General features: G+C 40.4%; 1 protein-coding gene across 4 annotated transcripts in view; it reads right to left on the reverse strand.

The window, feature by feature from the left end:
* Positions 1–1,560: 1,560 nt before the first annotated feature.
* reep3b (receptor accessory protein 3b) overlaps positions 1,561–26,781 on the reverse strand; it is a 44,050-nt gene continuing 18,829 nt past the window's right edge. For 2 of the 4 annotated variants that reach the window (XM_042397491.1, XM_042397494.1), the window contains exons 3-8: positions 20,294–20,370; positions 19,703–19,823; positions 19,444–19,557; positions 10,561–10,726; positions 6,509–6,642; positions 4,844–6,315 (exon numbers count right to left, since the gene is read on the reverse strand). In XM_042397491.1, the coding sequence (XP_042253425.1) occupies positions 6,244–6,315; positions 6,509–6,642; positions 10,561–10,726; positions 19,444–19,557; positions 19,703–19,823; positions 20,294–20,370 (684 nt within the window). In that variant the 3' untranslated portion in view covers positions 4,844–6,243. Of the gene's footprint in view, positions 1,578–2,893; positions 4,368–4,843; positions 6,316–6,508; positions 6,643–10,560; positions 10,727–19,443; positions 19,558–19,702; positions 19,824–20,293; positions 20,371–26,781 lie in introns of those variants that run through there. The other 2 variants (XM_042397492.1, XM_042397493.1) reach the window with 2 other exon arrangements.

Below are 26,781 nucleotides of genomic sequence, written 5' to 3' on the forward strand. Positions count from 1 at the left end.
GGATGTGTCCAAATCCACTTCTGCTATTTCAACGGCGGAAAAATGGTTGCAGCGCCAGACGCATAGTTCAAAGGGGTTGTTCATAGTCTCTTAATTAATCATGGGTGTGTTTTTGGCGTAACATGCAATAAACCAATCAGAGTGTCATCTCCCATTCCCTTTAAGAGTCAGGTGCGCTTGCACCTTGGTGGATTGCTATGATGATGGCACATTTGCCAAGTAGTAAGAAGGAACGCTTCTCTGCAGAGGAAACAGATCTGCTCGTGCATGAAGTGAAAGCGCATGATCCATAACGAGCACACTGGCCCCTGCTGTTCCTGGACCCTCCTGTGGCCCCAGACCACCAATTTAAGATCCTGTTCATTAAATTGTTGTGAATGTATTTTCGTTTGGTTTTTGAAAAGGTTTATTTTTTTGATTTGGTTTCTTTAAAATCGTTTTGTTCAGTCATGGAGTAACAGGTCAAATCAGCGGGGTTTTAATTGCTGAAAGTATGGAAACCTGATCACTGTACTCTCAAAAATGTTAAAGAATATTTGTTAAATATTGTTCAAAAATTAAATCATTCATTTTAATCATGTAAAGAATCATTAACACAGTAATCAGGTCTTGATCAGCTCTCTAAGGTTCTGATCCTGCTGCTGGCAGCAGATAGAGGCTGTCCAGAGTTCTTTCCTTCTTTAGTTTAATCATTGTTTTCACCTCATTTATTTCCTCATGTGTTCCTCATGTCTTCATGTATTGATGCAGCAGGAAAGTTGATCTGTGTTTGATCTGTTGTTGTCCGTGTGTTTAAATACCTACATGTATTGCCACGATTTGGTCAATTTGTGCCTGACCACACCTCATTTTAAGACCAATAAGCCCATGGACGCTCAGATGGATGTGAGTGCATTTGCTATTTAAACAACGTGGGCGCTGGACAGGAAAATGACAACTGCGTCGGTCTTAAACTAACAAAGACACTTGCGTCGCTCTTGGCACCGCTTTGCGCTGGGTGTAAGATAGGACCCCTGCTGAAAAGCTCCGCCTTCTCAGTGATGTCACACAGGTGTGGGATGCTCCTGTTCTCAGAGTGATGGATCAGCTGTCAGCTGCTCTCTGGACACTGTTGACACCTTGTGCCTGAATGAAACATCGTGCTAGTGTCAGGCTCAGCTGTGTGTCTTATAATGAAACCAGATATGCCAAGTCTTTGCTGTTTGTAATAATATCTTTATTTAATGTTCAAATGTTAATTACAAGAAAAGCATGGTATGATTCACCATGTTGTGTGTTATGTGAGAGTGATGTTAAACTCAAAATGTGCTGCTGAACAAAGATGATGACTCTGTGTCTCTGCTGGTGATGCTCAATTTCTGATTCAGTTTTCATTTTGGAATTAAAATACAAAATGCAAATTTACTGAATCGTTAAGTAGCTGCCAGCATAAATGTATAGTAATTACAAAAACAACACACACAGAGACTTTTCAAGCTCTGCTGCCTTCTCAGTGATGTCACAGGTGTGAGATGTTCAGAACTAATAAAAAGATCTAAGCTGCACTTGTGTGTGTGTGTGTGTGTGTGTGTGTGTGTAAGTTTTCTCTGCATGATTGTAATTCATGAAACAAACTCCAATAATATGACGAGCCAAAGTGTTGAATATTAAATAATGGAGACATTATGAAATAATCATATGAATAAACAAAATCATGTATATATATACATAATAACTATGGAACTGTGACATCATCCAGCACATTTTTAAAGGCATGACAGTGTCAGTCCATCCAAACTACTGGATGGATTTCCATGAAATTCTGTACAGATATTCATGATCCCCAGAGGATGAATCTAATTGTCTTTGGTGATCCTCTGACTTCTCCTCTAGCGCCACCATGAGGTTGTGAAATATCTCAACAACAAACAAATATTTAATAGATTGCCATGAGATTAGTGTTGCACAATCTTGTTTCTCACAGGATGAATTGTAATAACTTTGATGATGTCTTGATGTTTCATCTAGCCAGGCCACTAAATACCTGTAAAACTAATGACAGCCCAATCAGCCTCAGCTCTACTTGTGTGTTTAGTGGTAATTGGTGACTGTAGACATGGTAAACAGTCAACTACATACTATATACTGTACTATTAATGTTGACTGTTTCTCAACCCAACTGGCACCTTCTGCTTGAGTTTTCTTCCCATCAAAGGGGAGTTTTTCCTCACCACTGTCACCAAGTGCTGCTCATGGGGGAATGTTGGGTCTCTGTAAATTAAAGAGAACGTTCTAGACCTGCTCTATGTGAAAAGTGCCTTGAGATAACTCTGTTATGATTTGGCGCTATAATAAAATTGAATTGAATTGACTTGATGATGATGATGATGATGTCAGCGTTTAGCTCTTTTCTGTAGCTAAGTAGCTACAGCCTCAGAGAGCTGCTGGATTTATACAGGACGCCAAATCTCCCAATTTAAAACTCAAGAGAATAGTTATAAAAGGAGAAATATGAATTCTGTCATCATCATGGATATACCTCAACATACCAGCAGTCTTAGTAAGGTTAATCATGTGAAGCAGAGAGGCAGGCTGGGAGTAAACATGTCTGTGTAGCTCATGTTAATACACAGTGTGTGAAATGTTTATCTGTGTAAATTATAGTCGTGTGCTTTGTAGTGGCAGTTTTTCAGGATTATACACATATTCAAAAACAGTACATGGTTACTTTGACAGAAACAGCAGCTTATTTCTGACTTGAATACATTCATCAGTGCAAAAGTCTCAGCTGTAAAAGTGATGATTCCATGAGAGGTAGCATCTGGGACTGAGTCACAGTGAGGATCTACTGCTGAGACACTCACACACACTTACTGGAGACACAAGAGAATGGTGATTCAACACGCCACAAACCTTTGTTGTCCTGACTGTAATCAGGCAGCTTTATTTTATTGCATTTACAATCCAGTAATCAACACACCAGACATTTCCCCTACACAGATCAAAAAGCCCAGTCACACAGCTCTGGGTAAGTACACGAAGCTTTGGTATCATTAGTCAGTTATAAGCATTCAATGGACACCAAGTCATGAGGAGGTTTGGCTTGTTATTGCACCTCAACACCTATTTGGAACTCTGGGAAACCAATGATGTCAGCCACAAGCACATTAAGACTGGTACTTATAATACTGTATCTGTGAGGGATGGAAGGAAGGGTTGCTCAGAGGGGGAGGAGGGGGTGCAGAGGAGTGATGGTGTCTGAGAGCTGTAGTGCCAGATATACTCCAAAAGCAGCAGGGTGGACTTGATCACCGCTCTGTTAGGCTGACGTGTTCACATGTGCAGTTAGTGCGTGCAAACCATGCGAGACGAACATCTGTGCAGATCCTCGCTGACAGGAAGATGTCACAAATTCACAAACCCTGACACGGGAAATGTGATTTCTGCTTAAAAAGTGCTCCAATTCAGGTTGAGATCTGGTGAAGGCCATAGCATGATTCACATCATTCTCATAGTCCTTAAACCTTTCTGTGACCTTTGTATGGAGGCAGCATCATTGTGGAAGAGAGATTCCTTCAGGTTTGACCTTCAATGTGTCACCTGTCTATATCTTCTATTAATCTAGTTTTTTAGAACTTGAATAGGTCAGTACTTTTGCTCACTGACAGACTAGAATAACAAGGTTTCTACCAGAGAAACCACATAAACTGACTCTTCACAATCTCTATCTTCAACACAGAAAGTGTAGGAGCTTTCTACAGCTTGTGAGCACTGTACTGACTGCAGTGCCAGAGGACAAAAACAAGCCAAAGTTTCACATATCATGACACCATTAGATTTACTAGAGCATCCATCATCAAGGATGCATAATCCACTCATGTGTGCTGCATCCTCCCACAGCAAAGTACATTAGAAAATGAGATGAAAAGCAACAACAGCATTGATAAAAAGGTTTCGTTGGAGGTGTATGTGCAAAAAAAAAAAAAGGTGGTTACAATAAAAAAAAAGACTCCTTTTGATCCAACACACTGACACATAACATTCAAAAAGCCAATCATCACTGATATTGAGAAATGCAGATAGAAATTTACAACCAGGAGTGATCAGGACACACAGTCATATAAAAATACATGATTACAAAGCAGGAAAATAAGAGGGTTTTGGGCCTTCAGAAAGGCTGAAATCCCCACACACACACTTGGAAGGATCATTTTGTTTCATTTATTTGGTTTCTCTTCCCGTTCTTTCTCTTCTCCGGTGTTCACAGTCTCCCCCTCTGACAGGAATCAGGGATAGTGTTCATCTGCTGGTGTTCTTTAGATTGATTCAAATGTGTTTCACTCAGACAGGCTCAGCTCCACATCTGATTCATTCAACTCCACTCTCTCCTAAAGTTCAAAATGTTCGTGTTAGTACTGCTGGTGAACTCTTGGCTCTTGTAAAGACACCCTGTTTCTTTGAAGGTCACCGGAATGTTGCAAGTGTCTGAGCCTTGAGGTGTCCCTCAGAGTAAGAAGAGTGTCCATTAGTATAGTGAGCCATATGGAAGTTAATGAACCCCCAACACACTAGTGTCAGAGGCTGAAATAGGAACAAGTTCCTCTTTCATAAAACACCTGAAAGGCAGCAGGAGCAAAACTGGTACAAATGACCATGAGGTACTCCTTATGAAGAGTTTATAAGCTGACAGCCTGACCCTAATGGTAATTTATCATTTACTAATGCATCATAAGTCAGTTATAAGCCATTAATAAAAACAACTTGGGTTGCCAAGTTATGTCGCCACATACAAATGTTAATGTTTAAAGCTGCATTCATTGATTAGTTTGGTGTTTTTTGCCACTTGGGGGCAGCACAACACTGACATGTCATCACCTTCTAAAGTTGTTATGGTGAATATGTTAGCAAACAGTTGCCTATTTACATTTCATTTGGAGTCATGGCTAATATTCTGCTTTCCTCACCAGCTAGTTGCTAACTTTGTCTATATGCTGTTTGGTGCTGGACAGGTGGTGTACACTGGCTTCATCACTGAAAACAGCTAAAAGACAGCAAAAACCTCAGTGGAGCTGAGGGGAAGTGTGGCCACAAGTGGCATTTACATGTAAGCACTGAAATGTATATGTATAACATGCTAAAATGTAGAGTAATAGTTGTACAAGTAGAGTCAGTGAACTGAACTGTAATGTCAGTTACACAGCACTATCTATCTCAAGATTGCTAACATTAGCCATTGTAAGCTAACGGCAGAACACGTGAATCTATTGCATCGAAGGGTGTGTTTTATTGCTTAAGAGTTCAAAAGAATGTGTTGTTTCTTCTTTCAAAATGTATATTTAATGCAAACTAATGGGAGAGTGAATGTTGGAATACCAGACACATAACTCCCATAACAACTATACAATGATATGACATGTCAGATGATGTGTTTTCTGATTTTCCTGTTGTGCCCTAAATAAAATATCAATGACTGCATGACTCTTTATCTAAAGTAAAGCCACAACTGACAATTCTATAAATTATTGATTATTTTCTCAATTAATTGTTTTATAGTTTAGTTTGGTTGAAAATGGTGAAGTTTGAACTTTCCTGAAACTCAAATTGATATATGATATATGGCAACAGTCTGAAACCCCAAGATTATCAATTTATCATCACATAAGAGAAAGAAAAACAACTGGAACTTGGGAATGTTTGGTATTGAAAAATTAAAATCTAATCAACTAACGCATTGATTAGGAAGATAACCACCAGCTAAAGGGATTTCTGTCAACCTGGAAGCTTGTATTAGTACTAATGACTGAGCTATAAATGATGGTGATTTATTAGTTGCAGCTTATAAACCCTTCATGGAGGATGCCTTATGAGAAAGTCATACCACCAAACTTGTATGAAATAACTAAAAGATGGATCTAAAATCTAAAAGACTACACATATATAACATCACACCTAAAACCTACAATTCTAATGAAAAACAAATAAAACACACAGGTCCATGCAACAAACATAATGTACGGCAACAACTCGCAGATAACCATCAAAGTTCTCTGAGAGGGGAAAAAAAAAAAAAGGATGTATCAGGTCATAAATATGTCAGCAGAAAGCTCGTTATAAAAGAGATAAAAAGAGATAAAAGAGTTCAGCGGAGTGAGAAGTCAGACTGACAAGAGCTGGAATACAGGCTGACTATATCATCCACCAATCAGCAGAAGCTCAGCGGCGTGTGTGTGTGTGTGTGTGTGTTTGTGTGTGTGCAGAGTCTTTTCACAATCCATAGTTAACAGAGCTCAGTGCTGGTCTCTTCTTGCCTTTAATCTTCAAGGATCCATAGCGAACCTGGTGACAAAATAATAAAAAATAATGGACTGAAAATGTAGCAGGAATGTGTTTATACACCCTGAGTCTGTGCAGGCTGTTGTGTAGTTTTCTTCTTATTATGATATTATGACATTCTTATGATTCTTTCCTTTTTATAGACAGATATAAGTACAAACAGATAACTTTCAACAGAAGGGTGAAGGACACTTACTTCTTTGCGGACTCTGGATCGTGCGATCTTGACGCTCTGCGAACGTCTCAGTCCTTTCTGACTAACAGCCTCGTCTTCAGAGAAGGTTGGCTCAGCCTCTTCATCTGACCTTTCCTCCTGGTCATAAAAGTACTCTGAAAAACACACACACACATCAACTCAGACTTATATTTTGGCAATATACAGTTTATATCTTACAAATGAGGTGTGTTTGACAGCTGAGTGTTTGAAGTGGCAGAGTGTGAGAGGAAGCTGACCAGCAGAGGTCAGCAGACACCAGCTGTTACTGCTGCCTCACTGTCTTTGTCTCTTCTCATAGAAACACAGCAGTTAGTGTGTTTCTAGAAGACACTCATCTCACACACATTTATCAGCATCACATTCTCTTTATGTTAATGATCACCAATATGGCACATTTTTTAGAGATAACATGATTAAATTTATATTGTTATATATACACACAGTATGAAAATGTCTGTATTAGTGTCCCGTTAGTGTTTCAGTCCTGTTCGTATCCAAACAGCGATGTGTTTTCTGTCTGCTCTAGCTCTAGTTCTTTCTGCTGTTGTTTCGGTCACATCTGGAGTCTATAAGAGAAAACCTCCCACTCTCCAGAGCTGGAAGCAACTCACCACCTTTCCACTCCCAGAGGAAACAGGGTGGGATGAGACAGAGGCCAGTTTCACATGAGGTTTCAAATTCCAACACAAGATGGTTGGATGGTAATCAGCTGTTATTGCAAAAAGACAATAAAAGATTCCAGAACTAGCAGCGATGAAAGACTGAAACAGTGTTCAGCACTGCAATTAAAAGTACTGCAGTCTGCTTTGGTAGTTGTCTAGAACCCTGTTGAGTGTCTCCAGCCTGCTGCAGACTCATGACTGTAGAGTGCAGAGTGCTGTCTGAGCAGCACACTCATCTCCTGCTCCTCACTCTCAAATGAAAAAGTTATTTGCAAAGGAAGAACGTGTTGCGTTTCTGTTCCAGGTTTTTTTTTTTATAAACATTTTCTGTCTGGGCTGTGGAGAACAAATCAAGTCATTCCAGTCATTCCAGCCATTACCAGTCTATTCTGTGGTAAAACGCTCCAATTTCCTGTCATGTAGAGAGCTGTGGGCTTTATCAGTCAACGCTGCGTCTAGCTCAGCCAAAAGCATCTCCAAACCCACTGAGATCCCTCTGAATCTGCTCTCCTCTTATGTTGCCTCAAACCATGGAATACAGCTCAGTTGCACAAGATAAAAACATTTTGATAAAATAGTAAAAAAAAAAAAAAAAAATTTGGATTTATGTTGGTCAGACAAAATGACTTTGAGCTCTGGGAATAGAGTTGTTAATGCTCAGTCTGTGATCCATTAGACGCTGTTAATAACATGATCTGGTTGAAAATATATTAAATGACAAAGTTAGTGAAACATTATTTGTGTATCCCCAGGACATTGATTCTATCTGTGCGGGCTGAGTTTCAGTGGCTGGAAACAGGATCAGTGCAGCATGTGCAACAGCCTGTCTACAGTCATTCATCTCATGCGTGTCTGATGAAACAGATACACTACTAGATTTCTTAATACAGGCTCGCGCTTTACTCACACTTTATTTGCGTAACCACGACCAAGACTTTCTTCTTCAAATCCATTTTCTTCCGTTTTATACGCGTAACTACTGTGATTGTGTTGCTGCCAAAAAGCAGATGACCACACGCCAGTGCTGTGCATGAACACATCCTGTGTGAAACCGATTGAACTGTTGCAGATCTGCTAACTCGCTGCTTTCACTACGCAGCCTGTGTAGACAGACTGTGAGCGGAGTTTATGACGCAGCACAAAAACAAATCATCAGTTGAAGGTCTCATTAGCGCAGCTCCAGCTTTAAAATATTCAACTAGCTAATAAGTCCAAACACACACAAGCACTGTCATGTATTAACTATAGAATGACATGTATGTGTTCGACTCTGTTGAAGAGTAAGGCTGGCATTATTCTATTTATTTAAACTGTCAACAAACCCCATGCAAAAACCAAAACCACCAATCTCTCAATACTGTCTGACTTCACTACCCTGCCTGTGGCTCTCAGGTCTAAGCCCATTGGTTCCATCTGAAGACTTAAATCTTTAAAAACAGCTCACAAATATATGGTTTCATTTTTAAAAGGAGTAATTTCCCAAAACAGCTGGGCACTGTCGTTTTTGGCGATAGGAAATAATGCTTTTATTGGGGACTATTTTCAGCAGTGGATGAATCCACATTTGGTGTTCTAGTGAGCATTTCTGGCAGCAGGACGGTGTGTGTGTGTGTGTGTGTGTTGATGGTTATGAAGGAACATGTCACCCAGTGCAACAGTGTGACTCACTGATGTATTCCAATGTGTTTTTGGACAACAATGAAGCTATGGCACAGAGGAATAAGATGTGTCAGTTTGTTTGGACACACACACACACAATACTTGACAGTAGATCAATTCATTGTTGGTTTGGCTCTGCACAATCATGTGTTTAACACAACAATCAAGAAAAAAAAAAGGACATCCAACATGGCCACCAGAGGCTGTGTGATGTCACCTGAAAAGCCTCCATAGCAGGGAGAACCATAAAGGGTGAAAACATCTCTCCTCCTGTGCTCTCTCTGTGTCTCTCTGCAGTCTGGCTGAGCTGAATACATAATACAGTCTTTCCTCTCTCAGTATGCTAATGTTGTCTACCAGCCTTCCTTCCCTCCATCCACCTCTTCATCCAATTCACTCCTTCTCCATCCATCCCATACATCTTCACTTTCTTTCCTCCTATACATTCATCTCTGTCCTCTCCTCCCTCCCTCCCTCCCTCCCTGCCTCCCTCCTCATGGCTCACTAACCGGCTGTGTGTGAGAGACGTATAGACAGACGGAACGGAGAGAGAGAGAGAGAGAGTGTGTGTTTGACATTCCACCAGCATCCCACTCAACCTCATCCCCTCTGTCTGCTGGGAAGTCATCTCACACACAGCTGCAAAGTGCTTTCATTGAAATGCCAGCCAACCTGCAGATCTCAGCGAGCAAGTAGAAAGACATGTACAACAACAAAGAAACATAAAGACCAAAATGATAAGTTGATATGGCAGTGTTTTCTCTGTGATATAGTCATATCTATCATATCGCTGACCTATCTGTGGGTCTCCTCCCTGGTGAGATAAGTGATTCCACAGTTTCGGTCCTGAGTATGGGGCAGCTTTGCCTAAAAATGTGGAAATTTGCAGTCGTTTTTCCACCTGAGATCAGTTCCAATCAGGCTGTGGTACAGTCCGTACTCTCCCGAGAAGAACATTCATGTCTGCATATTGTGACCTCATCATCGACGGTGATGAGCTTCACCAGAAGGACGGAACACACAGCAGACTGACCCGCCAGGCAGCTCCAGCGATTAGTACATCTCTAGTGCAGTGACAAGGACGAGAACCCCGGCCAGCTTTCCTCCTGCTAAAAGGCTGATTATAGTCTAGTAGCCGGCGGTATTGCTTCTGGGAACTGAACCCTGTGTCTCTGCAATGTGAGGGAAAACTGTGCTATTTCTACAGTTAGAAATTCTATACTTCTTTAAATCTGTGGCTGAATCTTTTTTTTCTATCTACTGTATGTAATTTGAATTTGTTTACATTGAGTGGAGGCAGTGGGGTTTTAGCAGAACGTCTGTGGCTGAATCTGAAAGCAGAATCATGCAAGACTTTCTGAATGTTAAACGTATGTAAATGTATGTCTTATAAGTTTGAATCACGGATGGGACCTCCAATAATGAGCGTGCCAATTAAAATTCTTCAAAAATGCTGCCGCCAGACTTCTCACCGCTACGTTTTCCCTTTTGGCTCGCTGTGAAATTTCGGATTAAATGTAAAATTTTATTGATAACCTTCAAGGCATGCTTGGGGTTTGCACCTGGTTATATTTCTTAGCTTTAACCCTCACATCCACACATACACACTTCCTCCTTGATAAAGATTAAGACCTGCTCAAAGAGACCAGACCCTCATTCAGATCTTTTGTCATTTTTTTGTTTTATTTGTGTGTGCATGTGTGTGTGTACCTGCTCCGTCAGCAGCGTCAGTGCTCTGGGATCTCCTGATGGCTGGGTTGGCTGAATGGGAGCTGTACTGGTAGAGCTGGTTTCCTCCTCTTTCGTCCTGCTGGCTTATCTGTGTGAGGTCATGCATACTCAGGCTACGAAGCTTCTCTGTGATGGCACCCTGACCCTGTGACACACACACACACACACACACACACACACACACACACACAAGTCAATATTGCATCAGCAGCAAACAGCACTTCAGATCTCTCAGGGATCAACAGGACACAATCCAACACACTGATGAAGTGAGTGAGAGTCAACAGGCTGTTCAAACTACTTTCCAACCAGCGGAGAGCCTGCTGTTCCCTCTGAATATCTGGAGGCTTTCAGCTGATTTATCAAAAAAAAACATCTAAATATATGTGTTTATTGTTTCTATAAAAGGCAAATAATCATGAGAATATGGTTATCTACTATTTTGGACAACAGCTTACTATCACTCATCTGTTAAATGTCACACAGACGTATTTTGCTTGACTTGAGGACCCGTCCTGATAGACATTCTATGCACGTCTCACACATCATTGATTGGTTGCAGCTTGCGACCCACGCTGGAAGTAGCTTTAGAGCTGAATGTGAAAACTGAGCAGTGAGAGAACTGATATCTGAATCTGTCTGACTAACTTAACCTTTTACTGTTGTTGTTTTTTGCATTACTCTGATGGAATTCAATTCAGACATTTCTCTAACACTAAGTGTGTTTCCATCAACCTGTGTACTCATAAAACCCACAATCTGGGTGTCAAACTGCTGTAGAGGCATGCTATACTGATCAGTATCTGTCCACTTCCACTACCGATAACTTGAGACTCAGTTAGACATCCTTAACACTATATGTTGACTCAAATATGTGCACAGTATAAATAAAAGGGTGAACATACTGTATACTTATGAACACAACATGCTATGATTTTTAGGAATATCATATGTGAAACCTGAATTCTACAGTGATGGAGACAACAGCACTAAAAGAGTAAACAAAATGACCAACAGCAACAGAAACTTAAGAAAAAAACTGACTGGAGACATTTCTGATGGAGTCAAGTGTTATTATGAAATGAAAGCTTTAAACACAGGTACAAAAAAAATCTCCAAAACATTAAGGATATAAATGAAGGAAAATGAGGTTATAAATACTTCAATGAGTTCAATGTATTTGATACTTTATTACTACAGTAAGCTACCTGGTCTGATAAAAGAACAGAAAGGATGGGGAGCATGGAGACATGGGAGAATAATGCTGGTATGAAATGGCAGGGAAACATTCTGTCCATGCTGCTTACACTGACTGGTTTTTACCTCCCAGAGCAGCCTGCTGAAGCACAGAAACCCTACAGAAAGAGGGATGTCAGTACAGAGAGACAAAGAGAAACAAAGTCACAAGAGGGTTAAGCTAGGAAGCAAGTCAGGGCAGATCCACACAACATAACCTTGACCCAATGTAAAAAAAAAATGGAATTAGAAACCAAACGATGTGGTTTTATAAAATCAGCGTGCACAGCAGTTAGACACTTAAAGCAGAGCAAGTGCAGCAGTAGTGATGCATGTTCCCACAAGTGTTCAATATACAGTCAACAGGTCATATCATATTAGAAGAAGATATCTTACATCTTCCAAGCTGTGTAGAAACAGAAGCATGCATTTAGATAAGCTACAGTCAATTTCATATAAAGACAGTCTGAACTAACTGTAGACACACTTTGCTAGGGCTGCAACATTATCAGTTAGTCTGGTGATTATTTTTGCAATTAATTGATTAGCTGCTTGGTCAGTAAAATGGCAAAAAGTTGTGAAAAATGTGTTTTGTCCCGACCAACAGTCCAAAAACCAAAGATACTGAGTTTACTGTCATAGAAGACTAAAGAAAGCAGAATATATTCACATTTTTCTTTAAAAAAAAAAAAAAAAAAAAGACTCAAAGCAATTAATCAATTATCAAAATAGTTGGCAATTAATTGAATAGTTAGCAACTATTCGATTAATCTACTAATTGTTGCAGCTCTACAATCAATCAAGTGTTTGCAGCAGCATGTTATTCTATGTGTACAAGTATTTTCCCAGAGGTCTTGCTGTACAGTGTTCAGTGTATTACAAGCCCCAAGGAGAGAAACAACGAGCACACAACACTAGGGGATTGACAACATTAACTTGAATTTAGAAAAGTCCATTACACTGGCCGTCCAGGGACCTGAGGCTAATGATTAGGAAAAGCCAATATGTGGTCAGTGAGTGTGTAGCTGCAGGAGAATGACCTGCTGCAGTGAGGACATGCACTGAGGTGGGAGGAGCACTAAGGTGCATGAAGGCTGCACCTGTTCTGAGTTCAACACTACAATCACACTGTTCATGTGTGTAATTCAGAACTCATCACTATGAATAAACTAATTAACAGAATATTTCTGACTATATAATTACACTTTTACATGCAGTACTGGGCTAAAAAGATGTTATTATCAATTATGTTATTATCAATGTACCGATGATACTGTAAGAGGAAAACATAGCAAAAGCCAAAAGAGTAAGCAGTAGGATGTTTTCATGCCACAGTAAACAGTTTAGCATGGGAGTAAGTCAACTACAAGTCCCAAATATTTTCCATTACTACTGTTGATTTGTCAAAGCTCACCATGGCTGCTTGTTTAAGAGTGTTGAACTGACTTCATACACTGATAAGCCAGTACAGTGTTGTCTCTGTCTTCTATGCAGGCACAAGGGAAATATACCATCGACACACAGACGCCCATGAACTGTAAAGTCTTGAGGGTGTGGTCTTCCTGGTGTGGGTGTGAATGTTTTGTTCACTCTTGTGTTTTGCACATAGCAACTGTCTCTTCTAACACTGAGGTGGTAAATAACACGTTTGGTGAAAAGTGTCTATGAGCAAACATGGATGTATTAAAATGATTAGGTGAATTTGTTTTTGTTTTTTTAAACAGCTGATTTTCAAATAGTGGATGTCCGTGTTATCTTGAATGCACCATCAGGACTCTGGGAATAATTCCTTGCTTGTATTATCATGCTATGTATGTATCTTGGAAACCAGTGGAATTAAAAACCAAGAGATGGATGGATGGTTGAGACATGGAGAGACTAGATTAAAAAGGAAACATCTCATTCATTCATCTCAAAAGTAGCCAGTGTTACTTCAAAAAGGTGCACCACATAAGATTTGACCACCTGCACAAAACAATTATGGGGCAGCACATCAACAGAGAGCACAGACAGCACATTTAGATATCTTGACAACACAGATTCACTGTAAACAGTGAGCTTTATGCTATATAAATCTTACATAGTGCACCTTTAAAGTTTTATTGTAAAATGCAGAAGTCACTGTAAACCCATGCTACTTTTTGTCACAGAGAAGTCCAACTGACTCAGTAGATTAACATGCACACAAGACCTGAGGTTACTCAGAGACATCAGTAACGCAGGTAACCAGAGGACATGTTTTCATGCCCTGTAGTAACCTGGTTACAGTCAAATCTGTGTAGAAATTCAGCAGGTCACTTATCAGATTGCCTCCCTACCCCTGACCTTATCATGGATCCATGGCTGATTTAACCCTTTCATGCATGAATTATAATAACTTCAGTCAGGATTTTTTTCCTAAGTGTTTTTATTCCTCTTTAGGCATGAAAAAAAATATTTGAACTTTTTTTTTTTTTTAAACATGCATTATTCAAGGAGTTTGTCCAACTTAGTGGACAGATGATTAATCGTCATTTTCTCCCAACATAAAATCAATACTTGGAAATTTTAACAATTGTGTTACTCCTTAGTTGTGACTCGATGTTACAAAATGTTATTTACCTGCAAGGGTCTATTACTATAGAAGGATTGGCAAGATATTCCTGAGCTGATGAGCATTTCCGGCCGGCAGGCGGCCATCTTGGTTTTGAGCTGTTACAGTCTACGGTTTTGAGAAATTTGTATTGCACTTACAAAGGCTGGCCAATGGATGGCAGTGTATGGGATGACACACTAGAGTCCACTGTGTTGGCTGATGTGCAACTATACTATTAAAACCCATGCATATATAAGAAAACGGCTTTTAAATAGCTGTCCACTGTAGTGACCACTATGCATGAAAGGGTTAAACTGACTTATTTAGATGCACATGCCAATTGGAGCTAATGGCCAAGAAATCAGCATTCTCCAGGAGGAATCTAGCGGGGGAAATCAAGTTTCTCTATGCTCCAACTCCCATTACACAAACCAGCTTTCTTGTTTACATGACAGTTAAGACATCAGATTATCAGAAAGACAGAAAACCAAAACTACAAATAGCACTAGCATACATATCAGTACAAGGAGAGCAACATGTTCCTGTGTTAGAACATCTGCAGGTCAGATCAAACAGAAAGGAACATTGCACACTGGGCACTGTTGAGGTGTGTCATGTGGGCATGAGCAGAGTTGAGTTATAGCTCACAGACCAGGGAGCAGAACAACAACTGAAGAAAGCTGTAAAACAGAATGAGCAGCACGGCCAAGTTTTCAAAGAGCAGTCTGCTTCTTTAAATCTGTAGATGCTTTACAGATTCAGCTGCAGGCTACATTCACATTAATATGCATGTTTATTGATGTGCATGGGTTTAAATACCGAGAAGCATTTGTAAACCAAACCATGGCCGCAGTTTCTGCAGAAATCTTTCTCAGAAGTGCTCTCTGAGCTGCTTTGGTCCAGTCAGACTGGCAGGTTCAGACAGGTGGATTTTATGTACAACGCAGCTGGTTTTATATACTAGCCAGGGTTAATCATTCCAACTAGAAACATGAAAAGCTTTGAAAGCACTTGAAATAGCACTGTGATGATAAACCACGGAGGGAGAGGAGAGGATAGAGAAAGAGTAAAGACAAGGAGAGGCAATGGAAATATAAGGAATATGAGAAATAAGAGACGAGAGAGAAGAAAGGGAGTTTTCCGGCCAAGAGAGGACAAATAAAAAGAGAGAGTGAGAAAGACAGTGAAGAAGAAAGAGAGAAAGCACAAGACTGGAATGTGTGAGAGTGAGAGAGGCGTAGCTTTGAAGCAGTGATTAATAGCATGTTTCATGTAAGCAGAGACAGGAGGGTTTTACAAGTCCCAGACTAGTGTCACTACAAGGACACACACACACACACTACAGAGAAGTTAGAATTTCTACGTTCACAGTGATACTCTTGGTATTGATTGGTCTATCTGCATCTCCTTTGTCTTGACATTTACCCTGTTAACCCTTACTGTTCATATTCTGACCCTTCACAGTATGGAGCGGGTCATTTTTGACCCTTTACAAAATCTTGAACCACAAAGGTATTTTACATCTATAGATCTTGGTGGGTGGTTAATCCTTTATTAATGTTTCAGAGAGCAACGTGTTTTCTTAAGGTTTGACATCTTTGTTTATAGAGAAAATACATTCACAGCCACACTAGATTACATCATGATATCTTTAAAAAAAGACAGCTATAATTATATCTATAAATTTTATTGAAAGGGAATGATGCAACCCTATTTTTTGAATGGTAGGTTTCATTATAACCATTAAAACCATCAATCAACCCTGCTTGCAAACCACACGCCCTCTTTTTCTGTCAACTGTACACAGTCAACTCTGTATTGAGTGTATTAGTCGTAAAACAAAACAGCAAACTGGTTTGCAAATTTCAAACCTTGTGGCAATAAAGTGTGAGACTGCAGACTGATCGGGGCAGGATTCAGACTACTGTGCTGCTGAGGCTGCTGAGGCTGGCGTGTGGGGAAGGTGGTGTCTCTCCTTCCACAATCAGTGCAACAGGAGCTCAGGTACTTTTTATAGTCCTATGAAAGCTGCCCTCCACTATAGGCAGGACTATGTTAGGCAACCACTATGTTGGTTGCATGGGAGTTGATGGGTTTGATTTGTTACATTTGTATAGGCTTGTTTGCATGTGCAGATGCTATGAAAAGTGTCAAGGCACCCTGTTACCCTATGTCCCTACTGTATGTACACCATGATGTTGCCTATGCACAGTTTTACTCTTTCACTGTTTCAAGATTCCCCCTTAACACCTCAAAGGTCTACAGGAGCCTCTAATGTTAACACATATGGTGGGACAGGGGCAGTTCTCATGACAGTGTCAAGGTCCCCCTTGAACTCAGTCCTCACTGTCCTGTAATTTTAACATATTTCCATTTCTGCATATTCATGGCCACTTAAGAAATGTTCTAAAATTTCAGGCTTAAAAACGTTATTTGTTTTTTATTGCTTTCAAATTTCAAAATGGGTCAAATTAGACCCAAACAGTATTTAAGGGTTAAGTCATTCCTTTTCCTGTTTTTATTAGAGGGTTCATCAATTTTGTTGGCTTTTTATTATTTTTCTGGAAAAGGAAAATAGTTTCTTGAGAAACCTGAATGTAGTTGGCAGAGACAGTATACTTTAACATTTGGATTCATTCGTGACAAGCCATTTCAAGTAAGCATTTATTAGTCTGTATTGTTTACCAACCAGTTGCATACATGGGATTTTGTGAGCACATCCTTTTTTGCCTGTAAAAATCATGTCCCACATATATTCAAAACCAGGATGAGACTCAAACCTGGGATACTAGAGTGCATGTAAACATACTCAATTGTAGAATACAATTTTACTCTGACAGGACAGTACAGTCTTATTCTCTTGTCTTGTTCCAACAAATGAGTGAATTCTAACTTCTTCACTGGTCTTATTAATCTATTTGTTTTGGAGTGTTTTTAACTTGGCAAATTCATTTTTTCTGTCACTCATGACCCTAATAGAGACACTGGGATATCTATGTTAATAATTTGGGGAATTAAGTTTTATCCAACTTTGCCATTTTATCATCATAAGTAGGAAGGTTTTGCAGCAAAACGGAACATAAATCACAAGATGAAGTGCAGAAAGGTAAAAGTCTCTCAGCCAACATAGTATGAGTTGTGAAAGCCTGGAACTAATACTGTACAAACATTTACAAGTGTTCTTCTCTTCTTCTGATCAGTGTCTGGAGCTCAGAACCCACATGTTCTGCAGCAACGTCGTGATTTTGTTGAACAGTGACTCATGAACCCAGGATCAGGTATCACACTAAATCATTACATGCATGCTATGGTTTCTGCTGTGAATGTGGATCCAATAACCTGACTCTCTATTTAGTAGTAGATTTCCGCTGCCTGGGATTACCTCAGTGCAGTGAAGCCTTAGACAGGAGATCAGCGGGGATTATCTGATACCCTCAGGAATTCACGCAATGCTGATGAAACCAGTTCACACACACATTTCATTTATACTGACTCTGCAGTAAGTGGTAGCTGAGGGACAACAAGATACTTTAGAGAGAGACACAGAGAATACATTTGCATCAGCATAGTATTCCAGGATTGCAACTCTCCTGCATTCGTCCCTCTACTAAAGGAAGGAATCTCTGTATGTATGCATGTATGTATGTATGCATGTATGTATGTCCTTCGTGTAGCTCTTGAACCGTTCATCCAATCAACTCCACACTTCGCGGGTGTATGGCTGTGGACCCAAGGGAGTGCAGCATCAAATTCGGTCCAATTTGGACCAAATTCATGCAGCTGTACAATCCTGCCATGAGAGAGTCGAGGGGACGACATCTCTCTTCGTTTGATAACGTTAAAAGTTAGGCTTTGTTGTGGGTTTTCCAACTTGTATTAAAAAAGACGAGAAAAACGGAGAAAGAGATTGAATGAAATGAGAGGGAGAGCAAGCGACAGAGACAGGCTGGAAAGCTTTCTCTGAGAGAGAGAAAGGCCACGAATGACAGAAATATAACGTTATTTTCTGATTGTTTCATAGTGGTTATGTTCTAAAGAACAAATAAACAACCATCAAACACTCAACAGGTGATTTACTGTGGAGACAGACATTTGGTGCAATTTGGACACGCGCCACATTTAATATTAAGAAACCTTGAATAAACAAGTGTTCAATGAGCCACTCAGCTCTGTGTCTGATTGCAGCGGGGGCTGTTTGATATGAACACCATCACATCACAGCAGGGTGGAGCTTCTGGGCTCTAACTTGCTTAGCGAGACAAAGGAACGCACCACACTCAGTTAAACTGGCTGAGAGAGAAAAACAAGCGCACACAGGAGAGAGAAACAGAGGTGTAGGCAGTAAAACAAGCCAACAGGAGTGCAGACACATTTGATTGGCAGAAAAATCAACCAATGGAAGGCTGTAAACTGCTTCTACAGTTTAACCTCAATTTACTTTCACTGGTGAAGTGTCTGTCTGGATTTAAACCATTTGATTTATTAATTCCTTATCGTTTTAATTGATAGGTTTGTCAATTGATACATATATATGCTGTTGTCAAGAAATAATAAGCAATTGGCCCGTTCCAAACAGGCACGTTTTGAACGGGCACTGAACCAGTTTACCCAATAACACTAATTCTGTCTACGTTCTCCTAATTGTTATTTAGTAAGCCGAGTGAGTACATTCTGTGCCAACAGGTTGGATTTGGCAAGACAATCTGCTGGATTGCTTGATTGTAGAAAACAGGTAATGGGCTTTAGTGTATGTAAGTGAAGGAAGTTACAACTTTCACAGTTTCTACATAGCTACACAGAAAAAATATGTCTAGTACATTCATCCTCCTCAGTAAAGCCACAGACGAGAGGGGGAAGGAAGAGGAAGCAACAGGGTTTACAGGAAATTTTGTCTTAATTTGAGAAAATACCACAGGATTAAGATGTAGGGTACCAACAGTAATGCTATTGTGAAGTTATGGTTGATACACAAAGGCATTTTGATTAAACTAATAATAACACAGTGTTATAATGAAGAAAAACAATACATGTGGCACTTTTCAAACACTTACCTTGACAGCTGCAGTGACAGCGGCGGTGGCTGCGATGCTCAGCCCCTGCTTCCCGAAGTTCACCATGGTCTCATAGCTTCTCTCCTTGGCCTGCACAATATACTCATCTATTTCCTGGAGGGAGAGAATCAATAGCACTTTTCTAGTGGACAGTTTCATCGAGTGAAAAGCTGAGACTTTAATATTTTCAGGTACACACACACACGAAAACAAAACAAGCCATGTATACAGACATGGATGGATGGACGGGTGATCTTACCCTCTCTCTGGAGGACAGCAGTGGGTGCAGACACTTCCTGTAAATCAGACTCGCTCCTCTGGTGTACGGGGACAGCAGCCAGATCACAAAGGCTATCTTCAGCTCGTAGTACAGAGGAAACCTGGACATGAACACACACATATAGAACATTAACGAGGGCTGATATTAACTCTGTGTTTCAGCATAATCCTTTAGCTGTCATTACTATGAGGCCATTCTAAAGAAATTGTAAATGTTGTGAAATGTTAGAGAAGTGCAGGTGGGGGTGGGGTGCACATAAGAATACAGATGCCAGTCAATAACTGTAACTCAAGAGTCATAATCCATGAATTTATGTTTACAAAGAATGAAGTACAAAGAATTGATAAGAGCTCGAGTGGGGCGTAGAGAATTTAGTGCATGGGTGTATGTCTCATTAATCATAGGTAAATAGAAGGTTGATTGTGGTATTGATTCCAGGTGATACTGTATCTCCCAGCCCTGTTTAGTAGGTGTATATAATGAGAGAATGGCGTGTGTGTGTGCATGTATTTGTGTATGTGCTTGCTGAGATATCACCACACGTGTGTCTGTATTTGTGTGTTAACTCACCATGCCAGTGTGAGGTCAGTGATGGTCTCCACCACGGTGTAGAGGGCGAACACGATCCAGTACATCATCCATCGGACCTACACACACACACACACACACACACAAGCAGAGAGAGAGAGAACAAAAGTGAACAATGTGATTTCTTGTTTAAAATACAGAAATATGAGATGCTCCGGGGGGCAGAGAGGGTTTAAGGCAGAGACCATGACTTGTAAGGTCTGGGTACTTTTGTTGCATGTCCGTCTCTCTGTGCCCTCACTTCCTCTCATAACTCTACTGTCAACTCTCTGATTCTCTTTCACCACAGCTACAATATCAGCTGTTGATTTGTCCTTGGAAAAAAAAAAACAGTGTCATAATTGCAAAGTGCTTTCCAAAGTCTAATATTTTTGAGATTCATGAATATTTGATTCTAGCCTGCAGTCATTTTGTGTGTATGAGAGTGTGGTGAGAAAATCAAATCGCAGCCATTTGTCTCACCTTGATATTCTAATATTTAGCATCACCAAAACTGGTAAAAATTAGTTTCTGGTGGGAGCATATTGAAAAGATGTGAGATCTAACTGTGTTTAGTAGAGCTAACCCTGCTCTGAATGAATCTAACAAGTGAACACGGTCCTTATGGTCAACACTTGAGGACTTGAATAACTGGATTAAAGCCACTTTCTACCTGGTAAGGTCTTAAAGTTACAGAATGTGAGGCTCAGATGGTAGCCTTCTCTTTTCTCTCTCCTTTTATCCTCTACCTCTTTCCCTCTCAGGCCACTAGTAGAGAAGGGCAAACAGAGGTTACAGAGGTTTAGAGATTTTTTCTCTCCTTGCTTTTTATTCTTTCTCTGTCCTCCCTGCTCTCTCCTTTACTCCCTCCATCCCTCTTTAAGGGCTTTCCAGGCTCTTCTGGCTCTATTTCCATATCAAAGCCAGCGCTAGACGGTGGCAGGCGGGCAGACAGTCACATGGCAGGCTGAGGTATTAGCTAGACCCGGGCCGCTGCCGCATGACTGAACACACACTGACACTAGCTAATGAAATGTCAGTGTGTATGTGTGTGTGTGTGTACGAGTGAGAGCGAGGGTAAAGACTGTGTTTAAAAGAGAAAGAACAAGAGAGAGGGACAGTGCACATAAACACACACATTCACCCGTCTCACAAGCACAAACACACACACACACACCGCTTTCTCTCCTCTGCCTGCACCATTACTGCTGGACTGGTTAATTGGTGACCTCATAGTGAACTCCCTCACACACAGAGGCTCATGGGAATGATAAATGTAAAGGGGAGAGAGAGAGTGAAACACAGAGCCGGTGAGATGGAGAGGACGTCTAATTTATATGTTTCAATCTACTTCTGCCTCCCCTGCTTTCTTCTACCTCTCCCTTTCATCTTCCACTTCATACCCCTTCTCTCTCTCTCTCTCTCTTTCCCTCCCTCCTTCATCTCATCAGTAGGGAGGACATTAAGATGTGACCTCCGTGAAATATACAGCAGCCATTTTGCCTTCCTGAGGCAATAGCAGACATTTACTGGCCCTGTCTGTGAATAACTGCCTTCCATTAAAAGAGAAAAGAAAAAAAAAAAACACCTGACATCAGCTCTTTCCATCCACCAGCTACAACCAACCAGCAAGCTTGACTGTCAAAGAGTTAAAGTGAGTAAATATCTTTAAAGTTAGTTTTTTAGTTTGAAGCATTTTGATGCACAGTTAATGAGTAAAATGTTGCTGTAGTATGAAATCTAATGTAATAAATACAAACATCTTCACAGGGGTAATCACAGCCACGCTATCAAGCTTTTGGTTGCAAACTCATCAGTTCCTCCATGTTAACCTTTTGTCTTGACAACCTCAGCATAAAGCACGTGTCATGTCATACTCAGCACACTGTTGCTCTGCCGCTCTTTTACTTAAGACTCTGGCAGGCGCCGACTGGCCATCGGGAAGTTTGGGAATTTTCCCCGGTGGGCTGGTCGTGTGAGTTCCCGACCCCGGCGTTCTATAACCTATATACAGATATTCAATAGGTCACCATGGCTGCAGTGACACGGCTGGTGCAATCCATGATAGCAGTTGCCATCACAACTTAAACTGAAAGTATCAAGTACTCAGGCAGTCGGTATCTAGCACACGTTGCAGAAACAGGGATAGAAAGAGAAAACCCGCAGCTGCCGGTGCAGAGAAGGTGTGCTGACGCTGCACAGTGTGCAGGTGATGATGAGGACAGTGGTGAAGAGGCAGAAACATCAGAGGAGTGAGCAGGGAGCAGGTTCTTTGTCATGCCTACATGTTGTGTGCTGTGAACTAGCTAAAGAACAAAATGCTTTTGTTAACCTTGAGGTTTCAGTGCTACAGTCCTGCTGCAGCTCTGACCTTTTCTGAGCTTTAACTCGTCACACTCAGTGCACTAATGTTTAGAGAAGTTTATACTAAATTTCTCTAAAGTGTTTAAAAAATGGTCATCAACTTTGACTGTCAATGAGTAAAATAAACATGCAAATTTCATCATTTTCTTCTAGACAACTCATCAATTCTTCTTCACATTATAGCCTATAAGACATATAATATTTGATATCCAGCCCAGCAGTAAAAATGATTTGTTAAACACTTCCTCTATAATCTAAACTAACAGGTGAACGTGGCTTTGAACAAGAAAGGGAAAGGATGGAGGAGCAGGTGTGTGCACTATTGAATGTTACAGTGTGTCTGAAGTCAATTAGAGCACAATACATTATTCATATGATCAGGTTGGACTACTTCATTCAGGTTAATTACTGTTGCATTACAAGATTAATGGCAGGCATGTTGCATAATACACCACATATGTATTTGCCTGTGTCAAGGCTGGACTATTGATCATGAATTTAGTGAATACAACAATAAGTATTGTTCATGCTCATGTCAGACAGTCCAAATGATGTGTGTTTAACAAACAGATGAACGTGAGTCAGACAGGGAAGCTTAGAGGAAGTCTTTGCAGGGACGTCAGTAGAGACATGTGTGACCACCAGCCGGTGCCCATGAACAATAGAGTTTAATTGAAGAATAGACATGTTTTGTACTCTCATGTGGTCTTCCTGATTGAATCCAACTAATTACTGGTCATCTGGAAAATCAAGTTTCAGAGTCAGAGAGGGAGAGCTTTGATACAAGCATGTTGTGTCAGTTAGAATTTGGTGGATCAAATTAACAGCAAATTCCCAGGTTGCCTTTTGTTGCCAGTCTGCCCCTGGACTTTGCCATTTTTTGATACGTTTACTGAGAATTTACAGCGAGTTGAGAATTTAAAACTTTAAAATTGTGAATTTGTAACTACAGAAGTGTTCATTGTGCTGGTGGCCTTGCCTTCAGCTTCCAAAACTGTGCAGTTCCATCTTTACAAGCAGTTGCAAGGTTTGTCACAGCACTTTTGTCACAGCCTTTAATGTGTGATTGACAGTTCATGAATTCACTTGCACAACACATAATACAGTGTCTATAATTATGCATCATTTTGGGGGAGGAATATAATTCACAATCATTCAAGTTTCCTTTAGCTTAAAGGCATTTTATAAGCAAAATATTGTTTCACAACTGATGGCATCAACAGTAAGTGTATCATTTATATTAATATCCCCATTAAAGCTGACACTCCACTACTGCCCAGTCAGTCCAGAACAAGACACCAGAACCAGAATCTCCTTGAAAAAGAAGTGCTGGTTGTCTAAATAAGTGAGTACAGTTGTTCATTTAAATACTGCTGCTTTCTGTGATTTCAGCAGAGACAACACAGCCATCAGACAAGTCTGCTCAAGTCAGGCTGACGTCCAGGCAGCTCAGTATAGACGCCCATTTGTTAGAAGCAGAGTGGAGTCAAACAGTAGAGCCTAGGGGTCAAAAGCTTTAACTGTCCTCATTCAACACTTTATCATTTCTGTGTCAGCAGCGGAGAGGCAGCGCAGGGGCAGTGAGGAGTAGTGGACAGCAGGAGTGCTGAAGAAGAATCTATCCATACAAATGTAGAGAACATTTTTTAACAGAATATCTAGTTAATTGGCAAAAGAGAATTCGACTTCATGTGTGTTTTTCCATCAACTGCCATTATGTGAACAGATGATGAACAGCTGGCGGCACTAATTTTTCAGTCTGCTGTCTGAAGTAGAGGCCACAACAATATGACATGATTAAAAGAGCGGCAGTGAAAAACAACGGAGATGATGGAAATACTGAATTTCCGTGAGGAGGGCAAATGCTGGTTTTACTCGTCTCAAGAGTGTTCAACAAGACACTGACTGAGAAACATGTCAGAAAACATGTCCGTCAGAAAGCCTCCAGATGTACTGTATGCACACACACACACACACACACACACACACACACACACACACACAAGAGTAATAAAAACATGAAGAGAGGGTTGGGCCTCTGGAATGAATTTTAAGAGTCAACTTGAACTAGAGTAACCTCTGACAGGGCGTTCTGTAGCTGAAGTCATATGAAAGCAGTTGTCGTCTTCAAGTCATGAAATAGATTTCATCAATGTTTACATGAGATCCTTTACATATGTGCTTCAGGTGACCAATTATAAGAATAATTATAAGGACTCTTTAAGTTAACTGATAAAAAAAAACATTTGCACTTAAACATGAGAAATGTGACACTTTATAGTAAACATCAGGAAGACATTTTTATTCTTTTTATTAAAAAGAATAGATTCTTCTTCATGTAAATGTCTGGAAGAGCTCGGTAATAAAATAGTCAAATCATATTTTAGTTGCTTTTTGTCAGTGGATATAAATGTGACTGATTGTGATAAATGGCCATATGATATTGTCTCATATCGACTGCAGGCCTCTGAATTGAATCAAATAGAAATCGTATCATGGCAGACTTTGTGATCTTATCGTTATGGATATGAGGTATGATGATGAAACTTGTGGTTTACATCACTAGCACTAAGTGCAAAGTGTGCAGCTGAGGTGGCAGCCATGCAGACAAAAGTTAGAAGTGAAATCATGTATGCTGAGCAGGAGGAAGTCATTACTAAGAGACTGGTCCAGGAGACCTTCTTCTCCTTGGCAACTTCCAAGTGTGGGTCATAAAGGTCATCTGGCAAAAAAAAGCTGGCGGTGGCTTTACTGTTACTGCAGCACAATGAAATATCATCCAGCAAAGAACCACACCAGACAGGATGGAACACAACCGGATGGGATACCTTGACCTTGCAAGAATACACAGCTAAAATCCTCCACGTTAGCTTCTGTGACTCAAACTGTAGCAGTTTCTTTCATCTGTCTTTCTCAACACATGAGACATGCTCCTGCTTCAATATTATTGAGCAATTTTTTGAAGTATCCATTGGTGTTCATTTCTATCCGTTTCATCCTTAAATCCAGAGTTGTTAACAGAAATTCACAGGTCACGAGAGGCCATATGGGCTTTTGATAGAAATGTATCTCTAACAAATCAATTACTATATGCAACTGAGGGAAGTGAGACCCAGTGACAGCAGCAGCAGCAGCAGCAGCAGAGGCAGACAGTGAGGAAGACAAAGAGGAGAAACAGAGAGTGAAAGGTAGTTAGAAGCAGAGTCACAGCTTACTGTGGCTCAGTCTGTGAGCTGCTGTGTGTTAAAGCTGTGTGTGAATGTGTTACTAACTCAGCAGACTGGGATTTCACTCTCACTGACATTAGTTTCATCAGCCGACTCCAGCAAGAACACAACTCCAGCTGCATGAACCTATACACATGTATAGGTTCCCATCAATCCCTGGCTTACATGGAAAATCACTGCTAAGATGCAATTCACATTCTGCTTTTCCAATGATCAATATCTACAATCCCAGACACTTACTTCCCTAAACTGGATGCTGTCATCAGGTGATACCTTTAGAGAATACAATCTTTGAGATATTCCATCAAAATGTGTGTCATTTAAACATGAGGCTCTCTACTGAGAATTCAAAAATGTGCAAACTTTGGTCGTTACGCTACGAGTCCCGACCTCACACCCTGCGCGCTGTTATTGGCTGAGGGCTACACACCCACTGTCCAAAGGTTGACGCCCAGAAACGTCCCCAACACAGCAAAATAATAAGAAAATAAGAAAATACAGACAGAGGGCAGAGTCTCTGTAGATACATACACCGACACACACTTCTAGTGGGTCATATGTGATGACTTCTGTATGAGTCTATACAATGTTTTTTTAGGAAAATCTTCCATAGTACATCTTTAAAGAAGGTAGCAGCTAAGTTAAATCATCTGCTTTTAATATAATGCTTAAATATATAACTTGCAGAGCTATCAGTAATAAAGCCAAGGTAATATTTCTGGTGTGAAATCCATGGAATCAGAGTTTCTTAAACAGCCTGGCTTCCTCGTTTCCTGTCACTCTCTTTATTTATTTGCACTTGTGATTAAACTGAACTGGGAGCACTAATCTGACCGTAAACATCTCCTCCCTCATACTCATGGCTCACATTCACCTCTTCCAACTACTAATAAATCTCAA

The sequence above is a fragment of the Thunnus maccoyii genome, chromosome 20 (assembly GCF_910596095.1).
Source record: "Thunnus maccoyii chromosome 20, fThuMac1.1, whole genome shotgun sequence".
Classification (NCBI taxonomy): Eukaryota; Metazoa; Chordata; class Actinopteri; order Scombriformes; family Scombridae; genus Thunnus; species Thunnus maccoyii.